Source organism: Diadema setosum, chromosome 11 (assembly GCF_964275005.1).
Source record: "Diadema setosum chromosome 11, eeDiaSeto1, whole genome shotgun sequence".
NCBI lineage: Eukaryota > Metazoa > Echinodermata > Echinoidea > Diadematoida > Diadematidae > Diadema > Diadema setosum.
Window position 1 is genome coordinate 35,853,222 of NC_092695.1, and position 15,251 is coordinate 35,868,472.

Genomic DNA, 15,251 nt, shown 5'->3' on the forward strand with positions numbered 1-15,251 from the left:
TATATATATATATATATATATATATATATATATATATATACATATGTATATATATATATGTATATGTATATATATATATATATATATATATATATATATATATATATATATATATATATATATATGTATATATTTATATATAATTAGAATCATGATAAATGCAGATGGAACGCAGAATATATGATTCACAGTTTTTCTTCTCTTTTTTGGACACGAAATTCATATATTATAGTCACTAATTTTGGAATTTATTTTCTCGACGCAATAATATTGTATTTTGCCTGTGCACGTAAATCTGTGTGAGATGCATGTAAACATGTAGCTCCATGATGTAACATTCTGCCAGATAAAACCGAATAACCAACTACTTTACATTAGAAGAAAAACAAAACAAAACTCACATCGATTGCCTAGACTTCTCCTAACTCAGTCGCCCCTCGCCTCCTCCGTTTACGCCCTTGCCTTTGAATAGACATTGGTCCTATCAAAAAACATCGATGTGCATGCAGTAATCAGTGTGTCAACACGAGGATGCAGTTATACCTCTTTGCACGGACGAAGTGAACAAGCGCTGGGTAAAATTTTAAGTTTAATCGTGGAGCTATAACGGCAGCTCCATGGTTTAATCATCGATGTCTCGACGGCAGTACTTGAGTCTGACAAACCTTGTCTCTATCAATTAATAAAGAAATGAACGCATAGCTAAAAAGATAACAAACAAAACAAAGACATAATCATACGCCCTATCTAATTTGACGTTGTTAGGACAACGGGACCACCGTATTGGTCAACCGGCCTCGGGACGTTAACGTAAATAGTTACAAAGGAATTCATCTCCAGAACGTTGACTGCTGGTGGGTCTACGAGATGGGACAATATTGATAAATCAAGTCTGTCTGCCGTATATAAGTATGCGTTTCATTATAATGTTAAGCAGTGGAAATCGCTAACAATTGCGCACCTTAAATGAAATTTAAACGTCTGAACATATTGCTGGACACTGATTCATTGTGTGATAACAAAGCAATCATGCTTCTCAAAAGCGTATAATTACTCTGTGATGCAAGAACCTCCTTTTGCCGGAAGTAACGATCATAAACTTGGTTTTTCCACGAAGATGCGAGGCCATACTAACTAGTATGTATGGTCTGCTTCCCGGAAATGCACACCTACTTGTCAAGGTATATAAATTGCAATTTCACCGACTTGGAATCAATCTTGTATTCATGATCTTTGGACACACATAATTAAGAAATTTTAGCATGATTCATGGTTTCAAGTGTAACACATGGATAGAAAATATAAAGAAATAGCCATAATACGACTCTTGGATTGATTAAGATGGTCTCTTCCATCTCCTTTAATTTGTTTTCGTTCCTAGGGAAGACAGTGACGCTGCAACAGCGTCTTTCATTGTGAAGGCTATTCAATCATTTACTTCAATTCTTTCCTTCTTTCACACCACTTTTCTCACAGCGTTATCTGTTATGTAGTACATGACTGACACAATGCCTACTACAAGTTACATCACAACCAGAGTGCATGATAGTGATACTTCTATTTCTCCCCATTTTCTTCCTGTATGAATATGATATTTTACATGATAATTATTGTGTTTTTCTTTTATAACGGAAATTGCGGTGACACAATTTAACAATGCTTAAGACTGCTCTTGCTACCTCACTAGGCATTTTGAGCATAATGAATATTGGTTACATTTAGACATGCATGTACTACTGCTGCATTTTCCATTTCATAACAAATGCGGGGTGTTGAAGATAACAATTGTACCAGTAACGCCATGAGTAACAATAATTACTGTAATGATAACACTCTCATCTTCCTTATCGTCAACATCATAAAAGTCTTATCCATCGACAAAAAACAAAACAAAACAAACAAACCACGATATTTGTCAGGAATTGTAAGAAGACAAATCCATACAGAACACGACGCATGGTTATGAGCTTCTGGATACGTACTATAAGTGCACAAGAATTTGGTAGTTTTCGTTATTCCAAAGGCTCTTAATCCAAAATTAAATGATTCGTTATTCCGACACACACAAATTCCGTTCACTTAAAAATCTGAAAATGAAAAGGGGTTCGTTATTCCGAGCATTCGGGCGTTACTCCGAAGGTTCGTTATCCGAAATCAAAAAAAAAAAAGGCTCGTTATCCCGAAGTTTCGTTAATCCGAAAATGAAATAAGATGCCTGCTAACAAACCTTCGGAATCACGAACCTCAATTTGTTTTCGGATGAATGAACTTTTTTTTTTTTCTTTCATCTTGTTGATTTTCCTATTCCTGATCTTACAGAAACCTTTCATTTGGTAACATTACATATAATTTCTAAACAATAAATTAAGCACAATAACACTAGAATCCATATGTATTGTCAAAGGCATATATCTCCATCGACCGTTATGAAATTACGCCTATTCATTTCAAATAAATTTCTATGGTTGTTGTTGGCGGTATATGATGCTTTGTTCGTCCCAGAAATAGACTAAACAAGATTCTCAACATCACATTAACAAAGTGTTCAGAACATTTCTTCGTTTATTATCCCCAAGTTTCTTTCATGGCTGGCGCCATGTTTTCAAAAGGTGGGAGGGGTGGGGAGGGGGCACTTCCGGGTTTCATCACCTAACAAGCAAAAAAAAAAAAAAAAAAAAAAAAAGATCCTTCCAGGTTTCATTCTATGCGCCACATCCGGGGTAAAAAAAAAAAAGTGGGGTGCCCAAAGTGGTGACACCCTATGTATTCCGGATGGTGCAAAAAAAAAAAAAAAAAAAAAAAAAAAAAAAAAAAAAAAAAAGGGGGGGGGGGGGGGCTCGCCCCCTCCCCCCCCCCCCGGCCCTGTCTCTTGATCTAACATCAGAGGTTGAATATGTTTGTAGCAACGTCAAATTCCTGAGTCATTTCGACTCTGACCGTGACCACGTGATGGTATAACAGTCACTGTCCAAACGTTGGAATTGGATCTCGTTGGACGACCCACGAGTTTCGTCAGCTGTCGAGACAGTGCGCGTCGAAATGTCGCATAGGTGACGACGTAGATGATAGGGTTTATAGCACTATTTATTTCCACCATTAACATTGCCGCTAGGGAGTATACGCCTGGAAACATTTTTGATGTCCATCTGGCGTAGACAAGCTCCACGTTATACGGTAGATAGCACACGAAGAACGCAAGTACGACGGTGAAGACACGAGCCGCGACGCGCATGTCCGTCCTGCGCACACGATACCGTTCAAGGACTCCGTTCGTCTGTGGATTATGCGTATCTGTTACGGCCTCTTGGTTGGCTATCTGGCAACGCGCATGACGCGCGATGCGCGCTATCCTCACACTGCATGCGGTCATCACGAGCACAGGCAGCGCGAAAAAACCAATGGAGATGGTGTACGTATAAGCTCGTGCGTTTATGTTATTTGACTGTAAACCACAGTGGTAATAGTCTTGGTCAAATACAACAATGCTTGGATTACTCAAGACGAATGAAATCGTGGCAGATACGGAAAATATCCAGAGAAATGTCAGGCAAGCTATCGCCCTCCTTTTCGAGAAGATCGTGTGGTAGCGGAGTGGTCGGCTAATCTTAAGGAATCGGTCAATGCTGACGATGACTAAGGTGCCACCAGACACCCCGATGCACGAGTATGACATGATGATCACGGTAAGACACGCATTGCGACTCCACCTGACGAGACATTCCCCGTGGAGGGCACACGGCAGACTGAAAGGCACAAATATGGCACCCGTCAGGAGGTCGGCAATGGCGAGATTGATCAAGCACAGTGCTGCCAGAGAAACGAAAAACAAAATGAAGTGCAAAAGTAATGACATCAAAGAAGTAGAAAACAGGGAAATATTGACATGATGTTCAAAAATAAATTTCTAATATCCTCACATCTGACCCAACAGTGTCCTTTAACTTCTTCCTAAGAGCTGACGTCCACTAGGGCACGGACAAGCCTAGGAAGGGTTGCGGAAGCAAATTCTGTCATTTTGGCATCCTGTCCGCGTCAGACGCAGAAAAAATGTGCGAATCGGTTTGTCCTGGAACATTCCTACACAACGGCGTAGCCAGGGTTTCATCTTAGGGGGGGCGGTTAGTCTGCGAGGGAGCGAAGCGACCGAGCCCGAGCGAGCGGAGCGAGCGAGGGGGGGGGGGGGGGGAGGGTGTGGGAGGGGGGTGTCCCCCCTCCCACGGTTAGAACTTTTTTGCATTTGGATGTTGTAAATGGTGCAATTTGATGCATGTTTTTGCGCGTTTTATCGACGTGAAACAGTCTCACTTGTTTATGGTAGCAGTTTATTTTGATGTAGATTATTATTGAACAATAATTTTGCCTATAAAAGGGTATAATTTAGATACACTTCTTGTATTAATTCTTTTCACTGAATATCATGAACGCGACTGGACCCGGGCTAGCGGAGCGAGCGAGGGGATAGGGGAGGGTGTGGGAGGGGGGTGTCCCCCTCCCACAGTAAGAACTTTTTGCATTTTGATGTTGCAAATGGTGCAATTTGATGCATGTTTTTGCGCGTTTTATCGACATGAAACAGTCCCACTTGTTTAAGGTAGTAGTATATTTTAGTGTAGATTATTATTGAACAATTTGCCTATAACAGGTATAATTTAAATACACTTCTTGTATTAATTCTGTTCACTGAATATCATGAACGCGACTGAACCCGAGCGAGCGGAGCGAGCGAGGGGGGAGGGGAGTGTGTGGGAGGGGTGTCCCCCCCCCCTCCCACGGTGAGAACTTTTTACATTTTGATTTTGCAAATGGTGCAATTTGATGCATGTATTTGCTTGTTTTAACGACGTGAAACAGTCCCACTTGTTTAAGATCGCAGTATGTTTTAGTGTTTATAGATTATTATTGAACAATTTGCCTATAAAATGGTATAATTCAAATACACTTCTTGTATTAATTCTTTTCACTGAATATCATGAACGCGACTGAACCCGAGCGAGCAGAGCGAGCGGAGCGAGCGAGGGGGTAGGGGAGGGTGTGGGAGGGGGGTTTCCCCCCTCCCACGGTGAGAAATTTTTACATTTTAATTTTGCAAATGGTGCAATTTGATGCATGTATTTGCGTGTTTTAACGACGTGAAACAGTCCCACTTGTTTAAGATTGCAGTATATTTTAGTGTAGATTATTATTGAACAAATTGACTATAAAATGGTATAATTCCAATACACTTCTTGTATTAATTCTTTTCACTGAATATCATGAACGCGACTGAACCCGAGCGAGCAGAGCGAGCGGAGCGAGCGAGGGGGGAGGGGAGGGTGTGGGAGGGGGGTGTACCCCCTCCCACGATAAAAACTTTTTGCATTTTGATGTTGCAAATGGTGCAATTTGATGCATGTTTTTGCGCGTTTTATCGACGTGAAACAGTCCCACTTGTTTAAGGTAGTAGTATATTTTAGTGTAGATTATCATTGAACAATTTGCCTATAATTCAAATACACTTCTTGTATTAATTCTTTTCACTGAATATCATGAACGCGACTGAACCCGAGCGAGCAGAGCGAGCGGAGCGAGCGAGGGGGTAGGGGAGGGTGTGGGAGGGGGGTTCCCCCCTCCCACGGTGAGAAATTTTTATATTTTAATTTTGCAAATGGTGCAATTTGATGCATGTATTTGCGTGTTTTAACGACGTGAAACAGTCCCACTTGTTTAAGATTGCAGTATATTTTAGTGTAGATTATTATTGAACAATTTGCCTATAAAATGGTATAATTCAAATACACTTCTTGTATTAATTCTTTTCACTGAATATCATGAACGCGACTGAACCCGAGCGAGCGGAGCGAGCGAGGGGGAGGGGAGGGTGTGGGAGGGGGTGTCCCCCTCCCACGATAAGAACTGTTTGCATTTTGATGTTGCAAATGGTGCAATAATTTATTTGATGCATGTTTTTGCGCGTTTTATCGACGTGAAACAGTCCCACTTGTTTAAGGTAGCAGTATATTTTAGTGTAGATTATTATTGAACAATTTGCCTATAATTCAAATACACTTCTTGTATTAATTCTTTTCACTGAATATCATGAACGCGACTGAACCCGAGCGAGCGGAGCGATCGAGGGGGGAGGGGAGGGTGTGGGAGGGGGGTTTCCCCCTCCCACGGTGAGAACTTTTTGCATTTTGATGTTGCAAATGGTGCAATTTGATGCATGTTTTTGCGTGTTTTAACGAGTTGAAACAGTCCCACTTGTTTAAGGTTGCAGTATATTTTAGTGTAGATTATTATTGAACAAATTGCCTATAAAACAGTATAATTCAAACACACTAGTCTTCTTGTATTAATTCTCACACGGAATATCATGAACGCTGTCTGTTCAGCAATCAAACAGAAAAAGCATGCACACGAGGGTGTAGATAGGGGCATATCCCCTCCCACACGAAGGTGATTTTGCGTTTTCAGACCTGAAATTCAGCGATCTGGTGCAAATTTGTGGTGCAACACTTTTTCATCAAAGTGTTAAAATCACGGAATTTAGCTCTTATTCCGAATGTGCACCATCTGTGCGTATGTATAAAGTCTAGTGAGGTAGAACTTAGGGGAAGGGGGATTCCCCCTCCCGCTCGCGGAGCTTTTGCGTTTTTAGAATTGAAATCAAGCGATCTTGGTATAGCCACAGTCTACTTCTTTGCATGGCGGGGGGGGGGGGGGGGGGGCGAGCAGGGAGAAGGCGTTGGCGAGTGTTATCTCCACTCTTCCCTTCCGATGGAGCTTTTATCTTTTTAAGGTTGAAATTGAGATATCTCGTATACGCATAAAACGCATATTAAATATTGATGGAATCAACATTTGGGTAATAAAAAAAAAAAGAAAACTGATGGGGGGGGGGGGCTGAGGGAGGAAAGGGTCGATTAAAAGGGGAAATTCCCCTTATACATGAGGGAACCTTCAGTTTTCGGAATACATGTATTAGTGAAAAGTCTTGTGCACTCAGAATTATTCAGAATTTTTTGTAAATCTAAAAAGTGTACTTAGCTAGGGAAAGAGGCATAGAGGGGGAGGGTTTGGGAGGGGGATACCCCCTCCCAAGCACGAGAGATTTTGCATATTTTGAATTGAAATTCAACGATCTGGTGCACACTTTGAGTGAAATATTAAAAAAAAAAATATCTTATTTGATGAAAGGTTGCAAAGGAGACCCGCTTCATGTGCATGCATACAGTATACACGCATTTTTTTTTTCCGCCTCCCAAATCCTCGGACCAAATCTTAGGGGGGGCGACCGCCCCCATCGCCCCCCCCCCCTGGCTACGCCAGTGCATGTCCCAGGAATCTCTGCGGACTGACTGCAAACATTCCTTCGAGTGTCCTAGGAATCACTTAGGAAGAGGGCGAAATACCCCGGAATATGCTAATCGTAGCCGGAAAGTACGGACACAACAGGGTTACACCAGGAGTGGTAAAATCATGAACGAGGACAATTAGGATGATTTGCCAACAACATAAGTTAGATATGCGGACAGTGTAAGGAAATAGGGCAAGGCTATAAATTGGGAGCCGACTTTCGGTTTTGTTTTTTTCTCATAATATGACTGCTAACCGTCATGGAGGTCACACTAGCCGAAATTCACTTGCTTTATTGCTTCAAATACAAGCTGTGAGAGATGCTCAGATAGCACTGGTCCTGGCCCCCTTTGAATGGGTTAGGATGGTCCAATTCTAACAAGTTAGATATGTTTTTTTTTTTCAAGCTTGAATGTTTGACGTATAAGCATGAAAATTGGAAAAAAAAAAGACTGACCTAGTTATGAGCTGGGTGGTCACATTTCAGATTTTGAAACTAACAAAATGATGTGCTATGTAATGGCAACTATTAAAAATCCCTCAAATGAAAATGATTTCTGAAAATAACGAAACAAAAAAAAAAGTTTAATCGGTGCGGAGGGGCTGCTTCCTCTTCTTCCTATAGTTACTGTGGACAAGGTACTGCCTTCAGGCTTCTGTGCCTTCTTCACTGGGCGCCGGGAAGTGGTGACACTTACCGGTTCCTCATCAGAGGAAGAGAGGTTCGGCTGGGGGCTAGGGTGGGGATCTCACTCTTTCCCCTTCTTTGAGTTTTTAATGTTTCATAGGATTAATGATGTATTGATTTTTCACTTTCAAAATCCTTTTGCTCGTAGGAATCTGTTGACTCTTTCGTGTTTTGTCCAAAAATGTGTCTTCCGCTTTCATTTGCGAAGCTGCCAGCACCGCAGGATTCTTTCAGGAGCGTTTGCAGAAGGGGCGGAAGTGTTACGGAAAGGCGGGATGTCCTGACGATGTCCTAACGACAGGTTGCCGAAGGTGTCAGGAAGTTCATTTCCGCGACAAAATTTTAGTCTAGTTCAAAGTCTGGACGCGGAAATTTTTCTCTCTCCGAAGGTGCGGTAACGCCATGTTAATTAGTATGTTTAAGACATGTTTAGGACAGTGAACGGACTCTTTCAAGAACGTGCGGAGAGGTTGCCGAATGAGTGCGGAATTACTCAATTGCTTTCTGCGTCTTGTCCGTGCCCTGGTGGACGCCATGCCTTACACTGGTCCCCTAAACTAAAATTACCAGTGCTATTACGGAGCTCTTATTATTGCATCTATCATACAGTAACTTCATATTCTACAAACATGATGTCTGTATAGACCATGATTCTTAATCACTGGCCATACTACAAAATAAAATGCTACTTCTGCCCTTCTCGTTATTGCTACTAATGTTACATCTACTTATCACTCCTAGTACTACAACTATACAATAAATGATGATAATTATAATGATCGAACATGATCTTTTTAACACAACCGTATGCCCACAACATAACAGATTTTACTGCTGCATGCCACAAAAACAAAAATTCAGTGTTTCTCGCCTGCTTGCTTTTGTTTTTGGCCCAACTATAATCTCTTCACAGGGTCAAAATCATTACTGTACATATCCTCTAAGTGCCATACTTGTTTGTGTCTTTTATATTTACGATGTGAATTCTGTATTCGTTACCTGTCTGATTGAAAAGTTTTGGCGTGGTGAAAAAGATGAAGACAGTCATGAAGTTGCCGATGACGATGACCGGCATTAAGATGATCAAGAAAGAGAAGAGGGCGTAGTTTGGTTGGAGGATCTCTTCTTCCAATTCATCGCCACGGCTGAGGTTCATGGGAGGAAGATGGAGACGTTGCTTAGCATCCCCATGGAAACCACCGAATATTCCGAGGTGTTGCATCTCATGTCCAGTCTGAAAAAATAAAAGGAAAGAGAATTATATCTATATATGACTATGTACAAGTATGATATGTGTGTGTGTGTGTGTGTGTGTGTGTGTGTGTGTGGTGTACATATATTATATATATATATATATATATATATATATATATATATTTATTTATTTATTTATTTATTTATTTATTTATTTATATAAGTAAAACAATTAGTAGAAAAAGAACGCCGTCAAAAAATAAATCATAGATCTTGAAGATCTTAAAAACGGAGCATAGCTCTCAAATACTGAAAGGCAAGGTCACACTTATTATGTATATAGTATTCACTTCAATACATCTGTTTCACATGCAGAAAAGAGTATACAAATTCACCTACACAAATTGTACATCACATTTACAGGAAAACAGAAAAGAGAGAGAGAAAAAATAGCATTATTATTTTTGATAATCATTACATGAAATCTGTCGAGCTCGAGAAAGAGAAGCATGTACTCTGCATCGCATCCTTTACGATGGATGCGATGCAGATTACAATCTAAAGATCAGAGATACATTTGCAGAGTAAAGCTACCGGTTAAAAGAATGAAAACTAGCCAGCAAATAAGAAAAGACGGCACAACAAAAAGCAAAAGGGTCGATTTAGTACAAAGATTACTCAGTTTCGCTTTGGATAAAAAACAAACAAACAAACAAACATTCTATATCTACGTTCCCAACATGAGAGTGCTAGATATTCTGTGATAACGGTTGGTAATTCGCTCTAGCATTTGGCGCCAATGTATCTAATTGTATTCTTTGAAAACGTATATACAACGCTATATACAATATCGCAATGTTAGTCTTGACTATATAATGTCTACTGTATTATAAATATTTTCGACATCGTCATCCTTGTCTAATTATCTTTAAAATTTTCCCCATAAGTAACCAATCATTCAATTGATTATGGTAAATATCATGCATCTTTTCTTTAAAACCTATATCGTGTGATAATGTTATATTTTGACATATTTAGAATATGCTCATTTTTTGATCATGATAAGTTTTGTGAATTTATAATTTTTGTTGAAAGTGAAAATTAATAAATGGAATGAAAATGATGAATCTTATAGGCCCTATGTACAGCAATGACATTATTTTACCTCTCACCAGGATGCCAAATTCCTCGAATGGCTCATCACTGCGTTACTGAACAACATGTAATAGTTTAGATAACAGATACTTAATTGTAGAAATTTTCACTAAACTCTCTGATGTTACCGTTGTCGTTGGCATGTCCATACTTGGTGCAGATGTTGCTTCATTTATTTCGTTATTACAACGTAACGTCGAATTTATCATGACGAGCGGCTGCGAGCGGCAGTCAAGAACTTTTGGTGAACACAACACGAACCAAAACAAAACAGAGCTCAAAAATTCAAACAAACAATGTTAGTTCCCTCTGTTTTGCTTTATTAACAGTCAATCCTTCATGTATAAAAAGTTTGAGTCGGACAGAATAAAATGCAAAGTGCTTCATTAGTTACCTATAATAGAGCGACGAGAATTGGGTACGGGAACCCTCTGCATCATCCCAGTGTCAATGTGAACCGGCCATCATCTGATTCTCGGTAAACCTATCTCACTTGACCACTAGGAATCACAATCTATCCTTAGAAATGTGTATATTATGCAGATTGTCTACGACTTGCTTGAGTCAATGATCCGACAATGATTCTTGTCACATTCGTTCAGTCTCAAGAAGTTCATTCACAGCGTGTCCCGTCGACGGACCAGAAATGCCAATTTCGTGTCGAAACGCGTAAACAAATGGTTATGAACAGAGCGTGGCTGTCATGTGCTCAAATAAATCACGTGCAATGTTCACGAAGAAAGAGCACAATAATGCTCTCATGCCGAGTGAGACGTTTTCTCCTGGTTTATCAATGTGGCCCGGGCCTGCATGTCACCATGTGTTTCGTGATGCTGTGAATTATGTCTGGACCGAACCTTTGCTGATCCTACTAATGTTGCAAAAAGTCTTTCTGTTTATTGGTCTCGGGGTAGATTACACGGGGCTACATCTCCATTGATTATACATAAAGACTCTGCGGTTGCCATGTCACCAGAAGGTAATCATTTATCTTGAGAGAGACGGCTTCTCTCAAGGTGTAGTGATACTTATGACGTCATAAGTAAGGTGTCAATATACAACCTGCCCTCATTCTGCGCACACCAGCTGTCATGTCAAGCTTTATACAAGGACAATTCTTCTCACCTTTCCGTCTTTAAGTACGTAGATTTTTGTCTGTATTTTTTTTTTACTCCTTTTAAGTTACGATGCATCCAGTTTTGTAATTACTTTGGACTCTTTTCCAAACAAACGTGATATGTTCTTGCTGCCCTCTCACAACGAATAGATAATGCTTATTTCATGATTGCGAAACTGTGACGATCGTTGATATTAATGTGGGAATAAATCAAATTAATAAATCTGTCTGCGATGATTTTATTCACGTCATTCTTTTGTGATCACAAATGTAAAATAGACCGTTATCACATTCATCTCGTTATCACAGACTCGTTATCACATTCATCTGCGACTGATATATATATATATATATATATATATATATATATATATATATATATATATATATATATATATTTATTACAGTAAAGTTTCCATCTGCGTGATTTCGAAACTAATGATGGAAGACATTGATCTCCGATGATCGGACGTACGCACTATATTCCCCACAAAAACCCTTGTGTGGGCGTCAAACTGACGACGATCTCCTGTAGTTTTTGATGACTCTTGATAAATATCCCATAAGTATGCATACATCACTTTATAAGTCACGCTTACAAATAGGGGTTTACGTCACAGTATGAACACGAAGACATGTATAACAGAAAATACAGTACAGATATACCGCGTAAATTCTAATTCTCTCTCTCTCCTCCCCCCCCCCCCCCCCTTTCACTTTCTCTCGCTCTGCCAAGCTGGCAACGAGCTATAAGAGATGCGCAGTTTCTAAGAAACGTCCTTTCATATATCTTTGGCTGTAAAGGCACGAACATACATACAATATACATAAATACATACACACGTTGACACATGTACGTACATACATCCCTGTGATATTCCTGTAGTCCCATATCGTGCTATGCGTGGATGGAGAGGCAAACCGAAAGTCAGATCTCCTCGTCACAGCCTTTTCCATCAGACCTAACCCGATTCTAAATGAAGCAAGCTAAATGCAGGTTATACTCTTGCTATTTATTATCCCGAACCTAGTGAGTTATGACCTTTTTCCTGAGCTGTGGCACGATTTCGTGACGCTCCTTGACTCTGCGCAAAATTAATTCTCGTATACCCTTTAGACAGAGAACACACACACAAAAAAAAATACACTTAATTGCCTCTACCATTACCATGGCAACCAAGAACTCCACGCTTCTCCGCCATTACGATATCAGAACACGTATTCCCATCCCGTTTTGCGTCGTCGATAAACATAAGAACGGCCGGGTCTGCTTTATTCGCTTTCATTAGTATAAATTAGATTACAACTGTAAACGGTCAGATATGAACACAACTGCAATGTATATAAAGCGACAAAAGCAGCGATATAAACATCATTCTGCTTAGCAGAGAAATGGTGAGCGCAAGAAGTCGAAATCAGATCATGGAGTATGAACGGCAGTTTACAACAAAAATAGCCTAACCATTATTCCAACCAACTGGTGATTTACTATTCGAGTATACGACCAAAGCACTTAAGATAATACAACAAAACTTCAGTTTCTGAGACTGTTTTTGTTATTACAAACAACGGTTATGTTTTCATTTTTCTCTCTCGCTGTACTGGCTCTCCCTCTCCGTTAGCTCCGTCTTCGGTGATCTATCACTAAACTTGGTCTACTCCCACTTTGTCCGATAGCCATGTAGTCTCGACGCACATGGTCTCATTCCGTTTCATTTAGAACCAGTTGGTCTAATGACCATTTAGTCCAATTGCCACTTAGACTCATTACCAGTTGGTCTACTTTCAGATGGGCTATGCCAATTTCGTCTAATACCCGCAGTTTATTAGACAGAATGGGAAAAGTCCAAGGAGAGAAAATTGCAATTGGACCATCTGGTCATTAGACAAAATGATAATTAGCCAAACTGGGCTTTAGACCAAGTGAGAATTGGACCAAATGGGAATTAGACAAAATTAATAGTAGACCAAATGAGTTTAGCCATAGTGGTGTTAGACGAACTGGGAATTAGACCATCTGATAGTAGACCAAGTGGCAATAAACCCCGTCTTCTAAAGTGTCTACATTCACCATGTTCAATGGTGATATTACTGTGACTAACAAAAGGCATGGCGAGGGAGCATACAAGTTATACTGAGTAGAGGGGAAGGTGCGTTCCAATGTTTTGTTAAACATATCAGTACTTTAGCAATGATTGACAGATAGGTCACAACAGGAATATTGGTTGGAAGGATTTGTGTGTGTGTGTGTGTGTGTGGGCGTATCCAGGTAATCTGAAGAAGAATAGAAGAAAAACTAGCTCAAAAAATATGGAATGTTTCTAGATATTCGTTGCATCGCAAAAGTGATGTTGAGGGTATAATAAATCAACATGCATTTGTATTTCGGGAAACCTTTAATAACATAATTTTGTCTCATTCTTCTGTGTTTTTTTTTTTCTCTTTTCCTCTTACTAAGTCAATCTATTTTCCTCTCTCTCCCTCTCCCTCTCTCTCTCTCTCTCTCTCTCTCTACTTTCCCTCCGTTAAGTTATTCTTAATCCTTCTCCTTATAACCTTCTCTGGAACTGCATAAATCGTTAATTTATTAACACCTTATTAATTTCTTTTCCAAAACTCCACTTTCTAGCTTTTTTTTATTGAAAATAACAACTATCCATTAACAATACCAGATCATAATTATGATAGTCAAATCTTATATAACATCATTTACAATCACAATAAACTAAATTCCAAATTCTTTTTTATTTTCTTTATATAAGCCTAAGCATAACACTATAAAAAAAAACAAAAAAAAAACTGCTATTGTTATGAATGAATATGCAAACATCCTGTCTAAAATCATCAAACACTATGCATTTAATCTATATAGTCCTGCTCATGATAAACCAAACCTCAAATACTTTTTTTTTTTTTCACAGTGTAATAGCTGGAGTTTTGACATTCCACTCGGGTTCTATACATGCAATATACATGGCATAATAGTAAACAATCGATATTTCAGACAGGGCCTGGATGTAGGGTTTCATTTTTACCTGTTTAACCACAAGCCTTATAATGGAACAGCAGGGCTGCCAACTCTCACTCATTGAGAGTGAGACTCACTCATTTTGGTCCTTTCTCACTCTAAAAACTTTATTTTATTTGCATGCATTTCTATTGATCTCACTCATTTTGACTCCTGAATTATAGCATTGGCCTATGGGAGTCTCACTCTCAACTAGTTTCCGCTATTGGCAGCGCTGGAACAGATTGTCTTCTTTTTTTCTTTCATAACTATAATTATCGGGCCCCCACACTTTTGTGCACCATACAAAGGAATACATGTCATCACTTTGGGCCCCCACACTTTTTTCAACCGGAAGTACGTAAGTGGCACTAACATAGAAATAGATAGAGATCTTGAAGTATGGCGGCGGTAAGGTTATGTGTTTTCTCTGAACACCCGGAAATGGGAGGGGAGAGAATGAGGTGAGGCCCTCTTTTTTCTTTTTTTTTTTTTTTTTTTGCTTGTCAGCTGAAGAAACCCGGAAGTGGACGGAGAGATGAGCTGAGGACCTTTTTTTTTTTTTTAAGCTTGTTAGCTCATGAAACCCGGAAGTGGGCCCCACACTTTTGAAAACACTGCGCCGGCCCTGATTATTATATAACAGAATTGTATAACAGAAAAAAAGAAAGAACAAGAAAATCCGGTTTGTTCAATGCATAGAAAGGATCATCCTGGGATGCTGAGATCAAACCTTTTCTCAGGTGTTTATAAGT

At 39.6% G+C, this 15,251-nt stretch overlaps 1 protein-coding gene across 1 annotated transcript; it reads right to left on the minus strand.

The window, feature by feature from the left end:
• Window positions 1-2,908: 2,908 nt before the first annotated feature.
• LOC140235457 (trace amine-associated receptor 7f-like) lies at window positions 2,909-10,521 on the minus strand. The gene is made up of 3 exons (XM_072315483.1): window positions 10,501-10,521; window positions 9,023-9,257; window positions 2,909-3,807 (listed from the first exon to the last, which is right to left on the minus strand). The coding sequence occupies exons 1-3, from the start codon at window positions 10,519-10,521 to the stop codon at window positions 2,909-2,911; spliced, it is 1,155 nt and encodes a 384-aa protein (XP_072171584.1).
• Window positions 10,522-15,251: the final 4,730 nt, after the last annotated feature.